This window comes from Bactrocera oleae, chromosome 3 (assembly GCF_042242935.1).
Source record: "Bactrocera oleae isolate idBacOlea1 chromosome 3, idBacOlea1, whole genome shotgun sequence".
Taxonomy (NCBI): domain Eukaryota; kingdom Metazoa; phylum Arthropoda; class Insecta; order Diptera; family Tephritidae; genus Bactrocera; species Bactrocera oleae.
The window spans coordinates 12,741,951-12,757,680 of record NC_091537.1 but is presented as its reverse complement, the minus strand read 5'-3'; the positions used below and the strand labels follow the sequence as shown (position 1 = coordinate 12,757,680).

Sequence of the window (15,730 nt, the reverse complement as noted above, 5' to 3'; positions counted from 1 at the left end):
AATATAAAAGCCAACCTACGTAAATATGTAAAAATTTAGTATTTGAACAGAATATGTTACAATGGGTGCCACATTTTCTGGGACAGTCGGTATTAACTCGTCAATAACGTGTACGAAATAATGGTTTTCTATTGGGTTATCGACATAGACTACCAACATAACGCGAACCTACAAAAAATTAATACAAAAAAGTCAACTCATTTAATCTAAGTGCTCAATTTACTAATGAATTTTTTGAAAGTAAATCTCATTAACCATCTTGATGAATCTAATTAGCGACGATCGGTGTTGATAGCCGCCAGACATTTGGCACCCCAACGACGGTAACATTGCGGACAACGATAAAAATAATGTCTTTAATATATACACCATATCAGACAATCACTTATTTTTAATAGCTGGATACAGAATAAGTTGAGCAGATAAGGTTTTGGAAATTTTCTAAGAAATGATAATTGACAGTTTCTATGTAAAATTACATTACAAGTCGTTTTAAATATTATCTCTTTGAAGCAATCAGAACAAATTTTTCAAATTGCGTTTAGTAGTTAAATATTTAGCAACTAGTTCTGTATCAACTCTAATCTCAGGTTATCAAACCGCTACAGTGCCTTTCAAACAGATGTGTCTGCCATCAAAGTAGCAGTATATGTTCTACTCTGAAGTATAGCCTCTTACAGAGAAGTAAGCTCTGAGAGCACCGCAACAATACCGACACTGGTTTTGGTGACAGTGCGCTCAACACTAGTAGAAATGTATGTGATCTCACTGCAATGCCATCGAGCTAGCTACAAAGAAAGTACACTTGATCCAAATTAATTGGACTGGGGATGAGTTGGTAGGTTGACTGGTTGGTTGAAAAGGGAGGCGCATGTGCGCCAGTCTGCAGGCTGCATTTAGGTCATATTTAAGGTCATTGTGCTCCCGGGTGGTAACCAAATTAAGCCTTATCCATCAACTCAGTGGCTTTGGTAAAAAAAAAACTGATTTTTTCCTCTCCAGCTACCCCATGCCTTTTAAGATTCACTAAGATAATGTTCCAGTGTCTCATCATCCACTGCGTTTGCTCTGCATTCCGCTGAATCCACTTTTGACATGTTGTATAGATGGGATCTTAAGGGTAGGTTGACACTTACAATATTACTAAGTTCCCTTTTTCTTAGAAGTAGAAGCTTTTTAGTCTGCCCACCATCAACACTAACCCAAAATAACTTTGAGAATTAAATAATCTGGAGTAGCTTAGAGCTCAGCTCGTTTGCCTTTTCATTTTATTCTATGCCCAGATGATATCAATCGAGCTACCCGCTGAGAGTTAGGTTATTGCTTGCTTTTATAACCTAATGCAATAAGATTTAGTATTGGCGCGACGCATAGCCTTAATTGCTGCATGGCTAGCCACTAAAAGCTCATGAGATCTATCACGACTCATATTGCCACATTTGTAAGAGTTCTAACCGAGCACACTCTCCATACATGCGATGATTTTAAAAATTATGTTGGAATTTTCCTAAACAGCAGTAGAAACGTCTCGGTAGTCATTATCTTCAGTAAATCGGTCGATTTGACTAGTATCGATATTAACCACCTCAACACATTTTTGTTAACATCAAAGTGCTGCGTCAATACATGAGGATCTTTAGACCCAAATTTAAGAGCACTTTGCCGCGCATAGAACCGATGTTTCAACTGTCCAAGTGACCATCCAAATCATCATTTATGCAGAACAACTCAATCCATGGATATAACCGCTATATATTTATATTTAATTTTCATGACATATTTGGGGAAAATTTTTATATCACACAAGCAATAACGCAAAGTTATGCGGTATCAATTATGCAAGACACTCATAAAAATATAACTGATAATTTGTCGTTGTAACAGCAGCAAACATTCGGGTTGTAAAAATGTTGCTAAATAATGCAAGCGAATTAAATTGCATGAATGTTTGTTAAGCAAATTCGTGCGACTTTGCATTCGTTTCAACCACACGAACACACTTTTACATACACACACGCGCGGATATGCAGAATTTAACGCATTGCAGAAGAAACCACTCAAGACTCGATATCACTTTGAATAAAACATGCGGCAATTCAAGTCGCCTTTTTATCTCTCCTTCCCGATAAACTGCAAATATTGGCGCTACTTTGTTCCATTTGCCGACATCAACAGCAATGCGCGGTAGCTATATACAAGTAGTAACAGTGTTTGTTGGCGTGTATGTCATTGTCATGTTGTCGGCGTCAATAAAAAGTCAAGTCATAAAACCTTGATTAGCACTTGCGTTGCCTTTTATGATCCGCCGACTGCGCGGCAGTCAATGCTTGCACTCATTGTCGCGCAAGAATCACGGACGCACACTCACACATACACATACATACATGCAGACAGGCATTTAAATTGTTTGACGACCAACTGTAAGCTATGCTCTGTGCTTCACAATTCCATGTACATATGTATTTATGTAGATGACCTAAAATAACGGGCTGCCGAGGGAAGCTGCTGGCGCTTGTAAGTGCCGCATGGCGTACTCCATCCAACAGAATTTCCCTCAATTTGTTCACTTTGCACGACATTACACTGCACTTTTATGCCGCCACAATTACTCCAGCATCAATGACGCGTAGTTGGGCAATTTCTCCTTGCCTCGAAAGCAGCACACACACACAGAAACACCAACGCGCGCTCAGCAAAGTTGCTCGACCTCCATGCCACTACGTCTCTACTCCACTTAGTATTTGCTCAAATAAAACGCCCCCCATCCGAGGAAATGCCATCGATGCTGGCTCGTCGGTTTGTCGGCGTCGTTATCGCTTTCGGCGTCACCCATCATCCGCACGGTGCTTCGCTTTTGATGATGATGTTGAAGGAGCCCATGACGTTAACGTCTGCTCCTTTCTGTCATCATAAAATTCGTTTGTTCGTTTGTTCGTTTGCTTTTGCTCATATCGAATGCAATTTTCCAATCGCTGATTCGTGCTTTCGATATGACAATTCCAAGTGCAATTTGTGGTGTTCATTTGTGTAAGGATATGGCAGTTGACATAAGGATAATGTCTTTGGCATGGTATGTATGTATATGTTTAATGTTCATTGCTTCTCAATAGGAATTCAAATGATTTGTTTTTTTTTTTCATAAAGCTAATGACTATGCTAGCCGAAACTGAAGCTTAGAACTCTATAAAAATTATTCGAAATATTTTATTTCTAAATGCTGCTAAAATACAAAGCAACTTTTTTCAATATATGTATATTTTTATCATGTGCTTGTGAAAACGAGATTCTGTTGAAATCAAGAAAGATTAGTGTGACATAGAATTTGATATGAGAAAAGTAAGGGAGAGTATTTGCTAGCGAAGCAAACCTTTTTTATGATAGTCTTCGACTAAGGCCCCACCATAATGTAGCACTAAGCATTATAAGCCTATTATAAACATAAGGTTTGAGAAAAATTATATTTTGTGTCATTTCAAAGAACACCTAACAGAGCCGTACCCAAACGACACTCCTATAAGAAGTGCCACTCAATGAGGTTGCGCTGCTTCATACAATAACGGAATAGAGACTGCAGGCCATCTTTTTCGTCTTGACGACTCAACTTTAAAACAGTATTTCGAAACAGTCCAAACTATTGTACCCTAAACACTCAGAAGGAAACGAAGACCATATATCTAAATAATACCCTATATCTAAATATTCGTGACTAGCTTGGTCGATTTAACAACGTATTTTCGTACATACATGTGCGAGCTCATTTTTTAAGATATCGATGTGAAATTTTACACACGTCCTTTACACCACTATAAACTATGCATTTGACGGATCCGCCGATATAGGACTACTAAAGCATTTAGCTGCCAGATAAACTGATCGATCAGAATCAAAACGCATATGGCAGTACAAGCTTAAGATTGAGTAGAACCACTATCGAGCAATCAATGGACTTCTGAAGCGCTTTCGTATGTTCCCATTGGTTGGCGGTTGTTTGCTGCATTCTTCTGAGCAGAAAGGTATCACGACGCTTATTCGCATACCTTGCTTTCGCTCGGCCATCGAGCTTAAAAATAAACAATTCATTCGCAGACGCATGCTAGCAAGAACACTTTTGGTATCTCCATTACCTCCCTGCTTTGTAGCCATACTTTGGCTGCAGGGTTGGCTTCCGGCTACCGCTAGTGTAGTTGCCTTTCTGGAGCTAGCTTTAGCTTCAGCTCTAGAATTAGTGCCAGCACTTGCACCTAGACCAAGCTGAACTCCTGTCTTTGTGTTGGCTGTTTTCGAGCTCGATACAAATGCTGCCCTGTTTTTCACGAGAGCTGGACTGCTTTAATCTTTTAATATTGTTGTTGCTCTGGTTCAAAATCTGAGGCCACGAGTGTAAGGAAAAGTAGGTCCGCTTTGGCATAGCTCCCGCTACGCAAGTAAAGCTATCTTATTACGAAGGGCGCCAGGTAACTGTAAGATCTGTCCAAGAATGGGCTATATAAGGGCCCCCAGTCAAGTTGATGCATGGCATGGGTCGTACGACATCTTGATCCAACCCTTATTGTACTCCCAACCATAGTAAGACTTCAAATTTGAATGCTATGCTATTGAGGAGCAACGAACACCCAAATTAATACTAATAACTAACTTAATATCTCCAAACGCCAACAGGGGCTAACTGTTACCAACCTGTCCTTTTCATCGTTGTGATACTGTGGTATCTATTACCAGTCGGCGGCCCCGGCTAGGGTTGAGCGAGGGACTTTCGCCAACCATTTTTGTAATAAGTTACTATCTCCCAAGTATTCAACGTTGCTTACAGAAAGAGTACTCGTGCATCCATCGCCTTGTTGATCACTTGCGCCTCTATATTCCACTGTTTCATCTGGTCTATCAAAGCTCGATGGATGAATTACTTCCGCCTTTATTTATAAAATATTGCATTGGCTTAATATAGTCATATGGTAAACATATACACTGAACTCCGTCATATACAATACATATGTACAACGCTAATGACAATAAGACTCCACCCCATTACCGCGCTTTCTTTGGACTGCCAAGCTTTTACGACTTGATTCTACGCCAAAGAGAATACGCCATTAATATCGTGTATTTTATGAGAAAAGTTTATGTTGCTCAATAAAAGCAAAGTATAAATAATGGCAAATCATTTCCGGCACTCAATTTGAACACAAAAACCTAATGGAATCTTCGCCACCAAATTTGATTTTCACCCGCATATAATTTACTGCCGAAAAACTAAGCTCATAAATGCGACTTTCACATCTCTATGTTTATGTATAACAATATATTTGTATGTACAAACACACACACATATTCTCTGCTTTGTTCACTTAAGCCACATTTTCTTTTATCTTGTACATTTTAGTGGAGTAAATTGCAAATGACGTGTCAGCAATTGGATTGCATGCAACGACATGCTGAGGGACATGGCGATTTGTGGCACAAGCAAGCCAGCATTCTGAACGAGAGTCATCAAAAGACTGATACAACGACTGCTGCTACTGCTGCTGCTGCTGCGGTCTGTCGGGCAGCGAGTACAACAGCAGCAACAACAACAGCGCTAGCAACTGTGCCACAACGTACAGCGGCAACGACAGACTGCGCACTGGACACCTTGGCATCGGGCGCCACAATAAATGGCACAACGGTAACGACACAATTGCTGGCAACACCTACAACACTCAGCACGGAACTCGTTTGTGTGGTTGGCGATGCCGTCGTAGCAGCAGCTGGCACCTGTGTAAGTGAGCATGGCCAGGTGCTTGAGACTGCCGTAGGCGATAGTGTTGCAATGGGAGTAGCGACAGCCAACACTCTGTGCGCCACACTAGATGAGTTGGCAGCAGCACCAGCTACAACAGCAACACGCTTAACACCGGAAATGACAGCAAACACTGCATGCAATGGCAAAGGCAACAACAGCAGCAACACTAGCAGCAATGACAGTACAACAAGCAGCAATAGCAGTCGTGCGGTGGGGGCGTGCAGAAAAATAATTAAATCGACAACAACAACAACACCGGTAGATGTAACGTTAACAACTGATGCGACAGTGACGAAACCAAACGATTGGGTTGTGATTCCGGTATTTGCGGATATTGTTAAATTGGCATTGGCCGGACGCGAGGAATGCCTGCAGCGGTAAGCCTAAATTTACTCCAACACATTTCCGGTTTTAGCTTTGCTCACACATGTCAAACAACTTGTCGTGCACACATAATCACAAATCGAAACACACACACACAAAGGCTTCACAGTCACACACAAACGTATTTATGCTGATGCCATCACATGCAATATGCCAGCTTTTACGCCTCCGTTGCAGTAATTGTGGTATATCAATCATACGCCCAGTGGCACCGGCAGTGATGTGAGTTTTATTATGGCAGCTTACACGATTGCACTGGCGAAATGTGTCATGTGGCATTTATAACGAAGCGACAATGTATAATTAGCTGAAATATCTGTTGCAAGTAGTTGAAGTTATTGATATGTATAGATTGCGTATACGCACTGTTGATCAGTACAGCTTGTAGGTATAATAATCAAAGGAAATTGATTTTTGTAGAATTTGAATACACAAAATTATACTATTTTCTTATGCGTGTATAAAAAATACATTATTAGGAGTTTTTAATTTATTATATTTTTAAGAAAAATATGCTACGTATACGCCCCGTTGATCACTGCAACTTGCGGTTATAATAATGAAATGTAATTGATTTTTTGTGTGAGTTTAATACACAAAAGCAACACAATTTTCTGACTTTTAAATAAAACAAAAAAAGCGTTTATTTCGGTTGCACCGAAGCTATAATACCCTTCACAAATACAAAGGTTTCTTACAAGAACTTGATGCCGATTGTTCAGTTTGTATAGCAACTGTATGCTATAGTGGTCCGATATCAGCCATTCCGACAAATTATAAGCTTTTAAGTGATAAAAGGACAGGTGCAAAATTTTAGACTGATAGCTTAAAAATTGAGGGACTAATTCGTTTATATACAGACAGACAGACGGTCAGACAGACATGGCTAAATCAACTCAGCTCTTCATATATACATATGTACATATTATGTAGGGTCTCCGACGTTCCCTTCTGGGTGTACCAAACTTCGTGGCAAACTTAATATACCCTCTTCAGGGTATAAGTATATATCTTTATATTTTTATTTTAAGCTTAAGAAAAATATGTAACGTATACGCCCTGTTGCTCATCACATGTTACAAGTACAATACACTAATTAAGCAAATTTTACTTATGTGGCAGTTTTGCACACTAATATTATATAATTTTTTTATTTACAATTCTAACAAGTAAGGAAGCGCTAAGTTCGGGTGTAACCAAACATTTTATACTCTCGCAACTTTTGAGGATCCAAGCCTGGTAAACACCTTCAAGTGTTGGCAAATCTTTATAATAAACCAGGAAAGTATCGCCATGATTTGGTCTATTTAAGGCAAGAGCATAGACTGTTATTTTAAAAATATTATTTCTGAATTTCATTGCGATTTCTTACATATTAACCGACAAATGCGTTATCAAATTAAACGATAGCACGAAAATATTTACTTTAGGTATATGGAGGCTGAGGAAAGTATTGACCCGATATTACCAATTTTCGGCACAAGGGCATGCTGTCATTAAAAAAAGATTCTCTTCGAATTTCTATACCAGATCTCACAGATTAACCGATATGTGCGGCAAAAAATCGGCCATATGCACTGAGGTGCACATATTTGTTGTCTGGGTCTTTGAAAACATATAATGCGACTTCGGCAATTTTTGGGCATTAGATGAAATACCTTGAGTGAACTATTTGTGCAAATTTTATTCTGATAACTTCATTAATGTTTCATTTGTATACTGTAAACTGAAAGAATTTAAAAGTTAGCTACAGAAGTAGACGTGATAGGTGACACAAATTACCGTTAGCTGAAAAAAATAATATACTCTGTAGCGATATGTTGTAAAAGTATAAAAGCATTGACTTATGTAAAAATAAATATTTTTAAACAAAAAATTATATATCCTCAATTGAATTCGAAGCCACATGCGACTCATATAAATATTTTTAATACACGCAATTAGCAATAATTATAAAATATTTGTATAAAAATCTTAAAAAAGCTAACACAATTTGCTGCTCCCATCTACAATTATATATCGCATCAATTTACTATAATATTAAACCATTTTCTCACTGATTTAATTTGCTCAACAGCCTACTACGAAAATATAAAAATGCGCGCTTTATCGGCACATAAAAATGCAATAAAACAGCTCGGGTAACAGCTGACAGCAATGAGGTGCAAAGCTTTAATGTCGACCAACTACAACAAAGCAGAATGTAGTTTTATTATTTTAGTATTCATTTAATATAAGAAAAGTGTAGAAAAAAGTCTTGCACGATATGTTTTCTACTTTTTTGGCGACGCCTAGACACGTTCCGTTTTTACTAAACACCATTAAAGTCACTACTTTTGACGTGTTGTTAAAATGCAATAAAATTCGTTTTTATATCCTTTAAATGCAACATCACTGCTGTTACAGCAACGCGCTGACCATTTCACAGCCCAGCGCCTGCCAGTGGTGGCACGCACAACGCGCTGAGCACACAGTCTGGTGAAGGCCTATGTAAGCAGATCCATATTCTACTTAAATCCAATTTCAAGTGGCCATCAGGCGTCAGCGCCGCCATTCATGCCGCTCGCTGTCATTTACGTCGACCTCATGCGACCCAACTTCGCCACGCATAAATACGTACTTACGTTTAGCGATATATTTATTTTTATTTTCCATAATATACACGTACTTTCGCAACCTCCTCTTCGCTGCTTTACACATAACTGTGCATGCGTGTATGCGTGTAGAGCTCACACAGGCAACGTCTCATCGAGCATAGTTAACCGACAACATAGCTAAGAATTATTGTTGCCACGCCGGCAGCTATATCCTTGCGGGCTGGCACATAGACTCCGCTCCGCTTGTAAATCGTTTTGCCTGGCTTTTAATATGCCAATGTGTGTACATATGTGAGCGCATTCAACTCAAGCAAGGCCGCACTTACAATTCATGCCACTCGCACGCACACACACACTTACACAAGCATACTGACACATATACATATATCACTATGTGCAAAATTTAAATAATCCGCTTGCAATGAGCTCGTGCTGCGCCGATGAGTATATTAAAAGGAAATTCGTTTAAGACGAACACAAATAAACGTAAGCTCAGCCGGCGGTCAATTTTGCTTTACGAGTGCTGACTCGGCCTCAATTGCTATGCTAACAATGACCACTTTCCAACAGGGTGAACTTGAGTTGAGTTGAATTGCAGTAGCAAGACAAGGGCAGGCGAAACTTTGCTGAAATAATCTATTTAAAAAAATGTTAGAGCACTTTGAGAGCTTTGTAGGATGTTGCTAAATAACTTGAAATTTGTACTAGAAAAACTCGGATGGCAGTTTTGAGAATAATGAAAATGGGAAATGTTAGAAATACTAGTAGTAAGTGTTTATTGATTTTAAGAACACCAAATCCTATGCTGTGCTTTAAGACTTAACCCACAAAGCAGCAAAAAAAATCTAACTTTTTAGTATAACTTTTATTCTTGCTTTCGTTAGGGGCCCTAAACTTTTGAAGTGCTTTGTAGTCACTTTGTTTGATACAAGCAATCTTCTATTCGAATTCACGCTACTTAATAACGAAATCTTATCTTGGTTTTGATTGAAGATTTTAGCAGTGGCTTGGACAATAATATTTACTCAAACTCGTGAAGATATCTAGTCAAAAACAAATGTTTTCCAAACAAAGAATTTGATTTGGATCGTTCAGTTTGTATGGCAACAATATGCTATAGTAACCCGATCTAAAAAATTTCTTCAGGTATTGTATCATTGTCTTAAAAAATAATCTCTACCAAAATTTGTGAAGATATATTGTCAAGTAAAAAAGTTTTCCAAACAAAGAATTTGATTTCGATCCTATAAGCTATATGATATGGTAGCACTATAACGGCTTTAAAAACTGTGAAGATTTTATACTACAATAATTGAAGGTTTCTCTGGCCCAAGCAACCTAACGAAAACTTTAAAAAACGTATATTAAAGTAAATTTTGCTTAGTTGGAAAATTTCATGAGTTATTTTACTTTTTGTAAACAAAAAATATTCTTCAAAAACTGCTTTTACATCTGTTTCGTGTCCTTCATTCTACAAATTGCATCTATCTTAGTTCCTTCTACAGATATCTGTGAAAGAAATTGCTTCTCGTTGGACATGGGTTTTTTTGTTTTTGGCGAAAAGATCTCAGAGATCAGAATCTCAGCTCTTATAATCGACGGTGTTCTTAGCACAATACTTTGGTAATTTCAAGAATTTAGATATCGCTATTAAAAATTCATTTAGCATCAAGATCAAGAAGAATATGTTCATTAACATTTTTATAGCCTGAGCAAGTTATATTAAATTTACCACTAAGTTTGTAATACTAAAAAGTAAGCGTCGAAGATTCTAGAAAATATATACATATATAAATGATCAGCATGGCGAGCTGAGTCGATTTAGTCATGTCTTTCTGTCTGTCGGTCCGTCTGTTTTTGAGATATCAATCTGAAATCTTTAACACGTGCTTCTCTCCCAAAGTGGCTGCTCATTTGCTGGCAGCATCGATATCGGACTACTATAGCATATAGCTGTCATACAAACTGACCGATCAAACTCAAGACATTGTATTGAAAACTTTTAATTTTGACAACATATCTTCACGAATTTGGTAGAGAATATTATCCAAAAGATCGCCACATTACTCGAAGAAATAATTCAGATGGGATCACTATAGCATATAGCTGCCATACAAACTTAACGATCGATATGTTCACGAAATTAAGCACGGATTGTTATCTCAAAAAATCGTGTAAGCTCCGGAGAAGTTGTTCAGATAGGATCACTGTTACATAAAGCTGTCATACAAGCTGACCGATAGAAATCAAGTTCGTGTAAAGAATGTTTTGTATTGGTGAAGAGCATTATAATTGCGATGAAACCGAAGTAAATGTTTCTGTTGTTTTAATTTTTTTTCATTCATATTTATTTTTTTATATACTTCAAAATTAAGAAATTTTCCTACAGGGCGCTTGTCAGATTTCCTGATGACCGCACGCCGCACTTTTGGGTGAAACATTAACGGCATTATGGGCATTAATGCCAACAAGCCGATTTATTTCATAGGCATCATTTATGCGTTCGTAGCTGCTGCTTAACCGAGTGCTGCAATGCAGTAAACTTACTGGCTACAAAAACAACAAACGTCTGCCGCAAACAGCTTATCCATGAACGACCGCCGAGCAGATAGAATTACAATTGTTTTTTGTTTTATTTTAATATGATTGAACACAAAAGCAGCGTTACGTTTTAATATACAACTAAATGTTTATCTCAATCTAATTGTGTTAATTGAGTCAATTAATTGGCAATCGCAGTGTGTATTTGCGCCAATCAAATTGCCATAACAAAAGTGTTATCTTCATTAAAATAAAAGTCGAATCCGAACGCCAAAACTTTGCCTTAGTGCACACGAAAACAATTGTAATTAAGTAACTTAAGCCACGCCAATAGAGCGTTAATGCAATTCAACTTATAATTAGCCAAGTTCGCAGCTGCCGACAATGGCAGTGAGGCGAGCACAAGCATGCAGCCCATAACAAGATGAAGAATGCGAAGAAACAGTAAGACGCTGGTGAAAAGAAGCGCAGCACAAGTTTGAAATAAAAGCGAAAACACCAACAACTGCAACTATAACTACAAAAACAACTTTAAACTACAACGAAAACCTTAACAGGCACTACAATAGCCCGCTCGTTTAGAGGCAAGTAACAGGGAACCCTGTGTGTGTGTTCGCAAAGAAGGCGTTAATTGCATTATTAAAAACTGAAAGGCGAACGCCAACAAACAGCTTTACACTACCGTTAAGACGATCAGCAGCCATCCCTTGAGTCCAGCTCCCCCGCGCTTTCCACTTTCAACTTCCACTTCAAGCGAAAAAAGAAAGAATGTGTTACGCTCGCAACAACGACTTGTTAGCCAAGTGAAAGAAAAATTTAAATCCGCAAAAACAATAACATTGTGGCAGCATCAGCAGCTGTGCAGACAACAACAAGTTGAAGCTTAACAAGCGCAAGCATTGTATGAAATCGCTATAAAGAGCGCAAATATTAATGAAAGCCGCCCAACGGATGCATATGCCGCAGCACTGCATGTAAGTATATATCTATGTATACCTATATACAGTTATGTACATGTTAAGACATGAGTGCAGTGTACACATAAGCTCAGAGGGCGCATAGTCTTAAACATCGATTTCTCTTGTGAGAATTGCTGGAAGTGAGAGTGAGCTGAAAGAAGGCGTTGCACGAACAGCAACTAACCAAACAATAAGCGGTATAACAAGTCGAGCGAAAAAAAGATAAATAATAAAAAAAATTAATAATAACAAAATATTAAATGAGATGTGTCCACAGCAGCTGCCGATTGAAAAGTGTGCGTTTGGTCGTGCTTACAACGCACAGAAAATGAACGCAGCAGCTACAACAAAAAAGCACATATGTACATATTTTGAGCAGCAAGCAGCTACAGTGCAGACACGATAAAATGAATTTAACGTTTTAATATAATAATTGTTTACAAAAAATGTCGAAACCAGGAAGCCTATATATATAAATATATAATAAATATATATATTTTCCCAAACTTTCTAGATCGAACACAGGACCTTAAAACCAATCTGCCAATATATCCACATGATCATATTTGACCCGGACTGATTCCTTTAAACTGCGCGCTTCTGCCTACTGTAGAGCCCCTCATAAGTCTGGCAGAGGTTCCTTTGCAAGTGCTAGCAATTCTGCCGCGTATGAAGGTCCACTTCGCTTGCCGACAGATTTCTACCGGCTTCCCCCAACCTATTTGTTTTGAAAGAGCCTTGCGCCGACCTTCTTATGACTGGGTTGGCAGTTCTTACACTTGATCTGGGCGTCGGTTTCGGCCACACTTCACTTATCGTCACCTTTTCGTCATCGTTTGTTTTCTTATTTTATTTTTTGTCCATGTTAATTGGGTCCTCACCGGTCCTCGCCATGCTATCCGTCCCCCGAAAAGGCAGTCGCTTTTAGTGGTACCAAGGTTGTCTTACTACGAGGCCAAGGCGATGATTGACGCATGCCCTTATGAGCCTATGCTTTCAGAGCTGACCAGCGCAAATAAAGTGTCGTCTTAACATAAACCTACAATGCCAACTTAACAACAACGTACTCTGAGGCCTGCCAGGGTTTTAATGGGATGGCAGCAGTTGCGACATTACTCCGTGAGCTATTTCTTATCGGTGTCACTCCATCATACTTAGGTGGCAGAATGCCACAACCATCAGCTCAGGGTTCTGCTAAAATTCGAAAGAGCTAATCCTACTCATAATCGACTTCAAAAGCTAAGGTCGAGTACAGGAGTGAGTTAAAAAACCGTGAAAACCGCAGGACATTTAGCGTCACCCAGGGTGCACTAACTTGGAGATGACTTGAACTACATCCCTCCCAATCGTTGTAAAACGGTTTAAACACAGTCGAAGCGCCGAAAATCTCCAATATAACTGGGCTAGAAAATATATGGCCCGATTTCTACTAACTTTGGATGACTTGTTCTGTGATAACTCAAGTCGTTTATGAGATATAGGTACATAAGTGGCATTCACTCGTAGAAATTAAGAGTTCTGTAGCATAATTGTGTTCAAAAGCACAATGCATCAAATCAATGCGTTGGTCAACGCCGCGAAATGCAGCATCTTGATAGATTTGGTGACCGTCTAAGATCTCTGCCGTTCCTACGCCCCCGCATCCGATTGCATTGCAACTCAACATCGAGTTTATCAATCAAAATTAAGCCTTTCGAACATTAAGCCACAACCACCGCTTGTGCAACATATTGCAAGAGTACAACAAACAAAGGCTATTACTTTTCTAAGCTGCTTAAAAGAACCATAAATTAAAAAAACTTCAAATAAAGTTGCACAAAGATTTCCCGTAGCTATAAGTCGAAGTTGCGTGTTGCAAGAAAACCGAAACATATGCTGACGAACTTTTTACCTTTTTTACTTGCAACTTCACTTTATATGCATGTGTATATATTTAATGAAATCACATAAACAATCAATGTGAAAATTTCATTTCGCCTAACATGTTGTTGTTGCTTGTTGTTTTTGTTCATTTTTATTATGAATAACAAACATTGCAACGGCTGGTAGCAAGCGCAGACTAGTCGCTGCTGTTACTAATTTAACTAGACGACGTGTTGGTTGCCCTGCCATGGAATTGGCAAAAGTTTTTCGGTAACAACAACAAATCGGCAACTGTCAAACATTGCAAATGGACTACCTTACAACTTGCAAATTGGCAAATCGTAAACAATACACATGCGAGCATATCTATATATATAGGTATATATTTAAGCCTACATATGCATGTGTATGTGTGTACATGATATATACCTTATTATATAAGCAAGCACATTCATAACTCTCTGGCAACATATGACAGCCGCAAAAGCGACAAACAACAGTTACAACTTTTACCCGTTGTTGCAACAAGAAAATCAACAATGTTTGCATGTAACAATAACGGCAACAGCAACAACAGCGCAGGTAACAACTTGCAGAACAAAGTTCGTATGTAAATCAAAGCGAATTGCAAACGACACAAAAGCCACTAATACCGTTATCAACACACACACACACACACAGAGAGCGTCACAACTTACCGGCATGCAAATCTACAGCGCTGAGAAGCTGCCGCATACTCGCACGCACACACACATACAAGCGCTTACACGACACGCAAGCTGCAACAACTTTTCCTGCAGCCAAAATAAAGTTACGAGTTGAATTGTGAGCGTAAAATTACATAAATTCCGCAAAGCTGGTTAAGCTGGGCAAAAAGTTGAAAAGCAAAATATTAAGAATCGTTGCAACATTTTCGAAGGCAGAACAATGGCCGAAAAGCAGCAAAAAATGAAGAAAAAATTGCGAAAAATAAAATGAAATTTGGCGCAACCAAAGCGTGTTTACGTGCCGAACAATTCCACATGCGCGCTCCGCTTACAACACAGCCGCCAATATGTGGTACGCCAGCTGGCAGATGAAGAAGAAAAATGGGCGAATAACACGAACGCGCAACAATAACAATTCGAAAGGTAAAAAAAAAATCAAAACTTGCGCACTTTACCACTCGTTGCAAACAAATTTGCGAGCAATGAGCTTGTCACTCGTAAGCGAAACTGCGGCAGACAGCAGCGCTTGACAGGCAACGGGCGTGAGGTAGGAGGTAGGGTTAGGTATATAAGTGTTACGAGCCGACAGCAGTTGCTAGAGTGGTGTCTGAGCAACCATTTGATCTTGCCTTACAAACGCTACTTCTACATACGCGCACTCTTTCGGTCGTTCACATTCGCTCCCGCTCACTTTTGCGCGCTACACGCCACTCGTCAAGTCGAAGTTGTTATTAAGCAGCTATTGATGCATTGACAAGAAAGTTTGCCAACAGTAATAAAGCATAAACTTTACGGCGTCAAAATGCAACGGTTGTTGTGAGTTAGTGCGGCATAACGGCAGTTGTGCGAGCGCGTAGCTGGCGTCGACTGGGTAAAATGAGTAGTTTGCGTGCCAGCAAG

General features: G+C 39.0%; 1 protein-coding gene across 1 annotated transcript in view; it reads left to right on the top strand.

The window, feature by feature from the left end:
• The window catches only part of LOC106619416 (uncharacterized), a 152,743-nt gene that overhangs the window by 58,446 nt on the left and 78,567 nt on the right, over positions 1–15,730 (top strand). Inside the window, exon 9 of the mRNA XM_036366519.2 lies at positions 5,381–6,156. Within this exon, the coding sequence (XP_036222412.2) occupies positions 5,381–6,156 (776 nt within the window). The remainder of the gene's footprint in view (positions 1–5,380; positions 6,157–15,730) is intronic.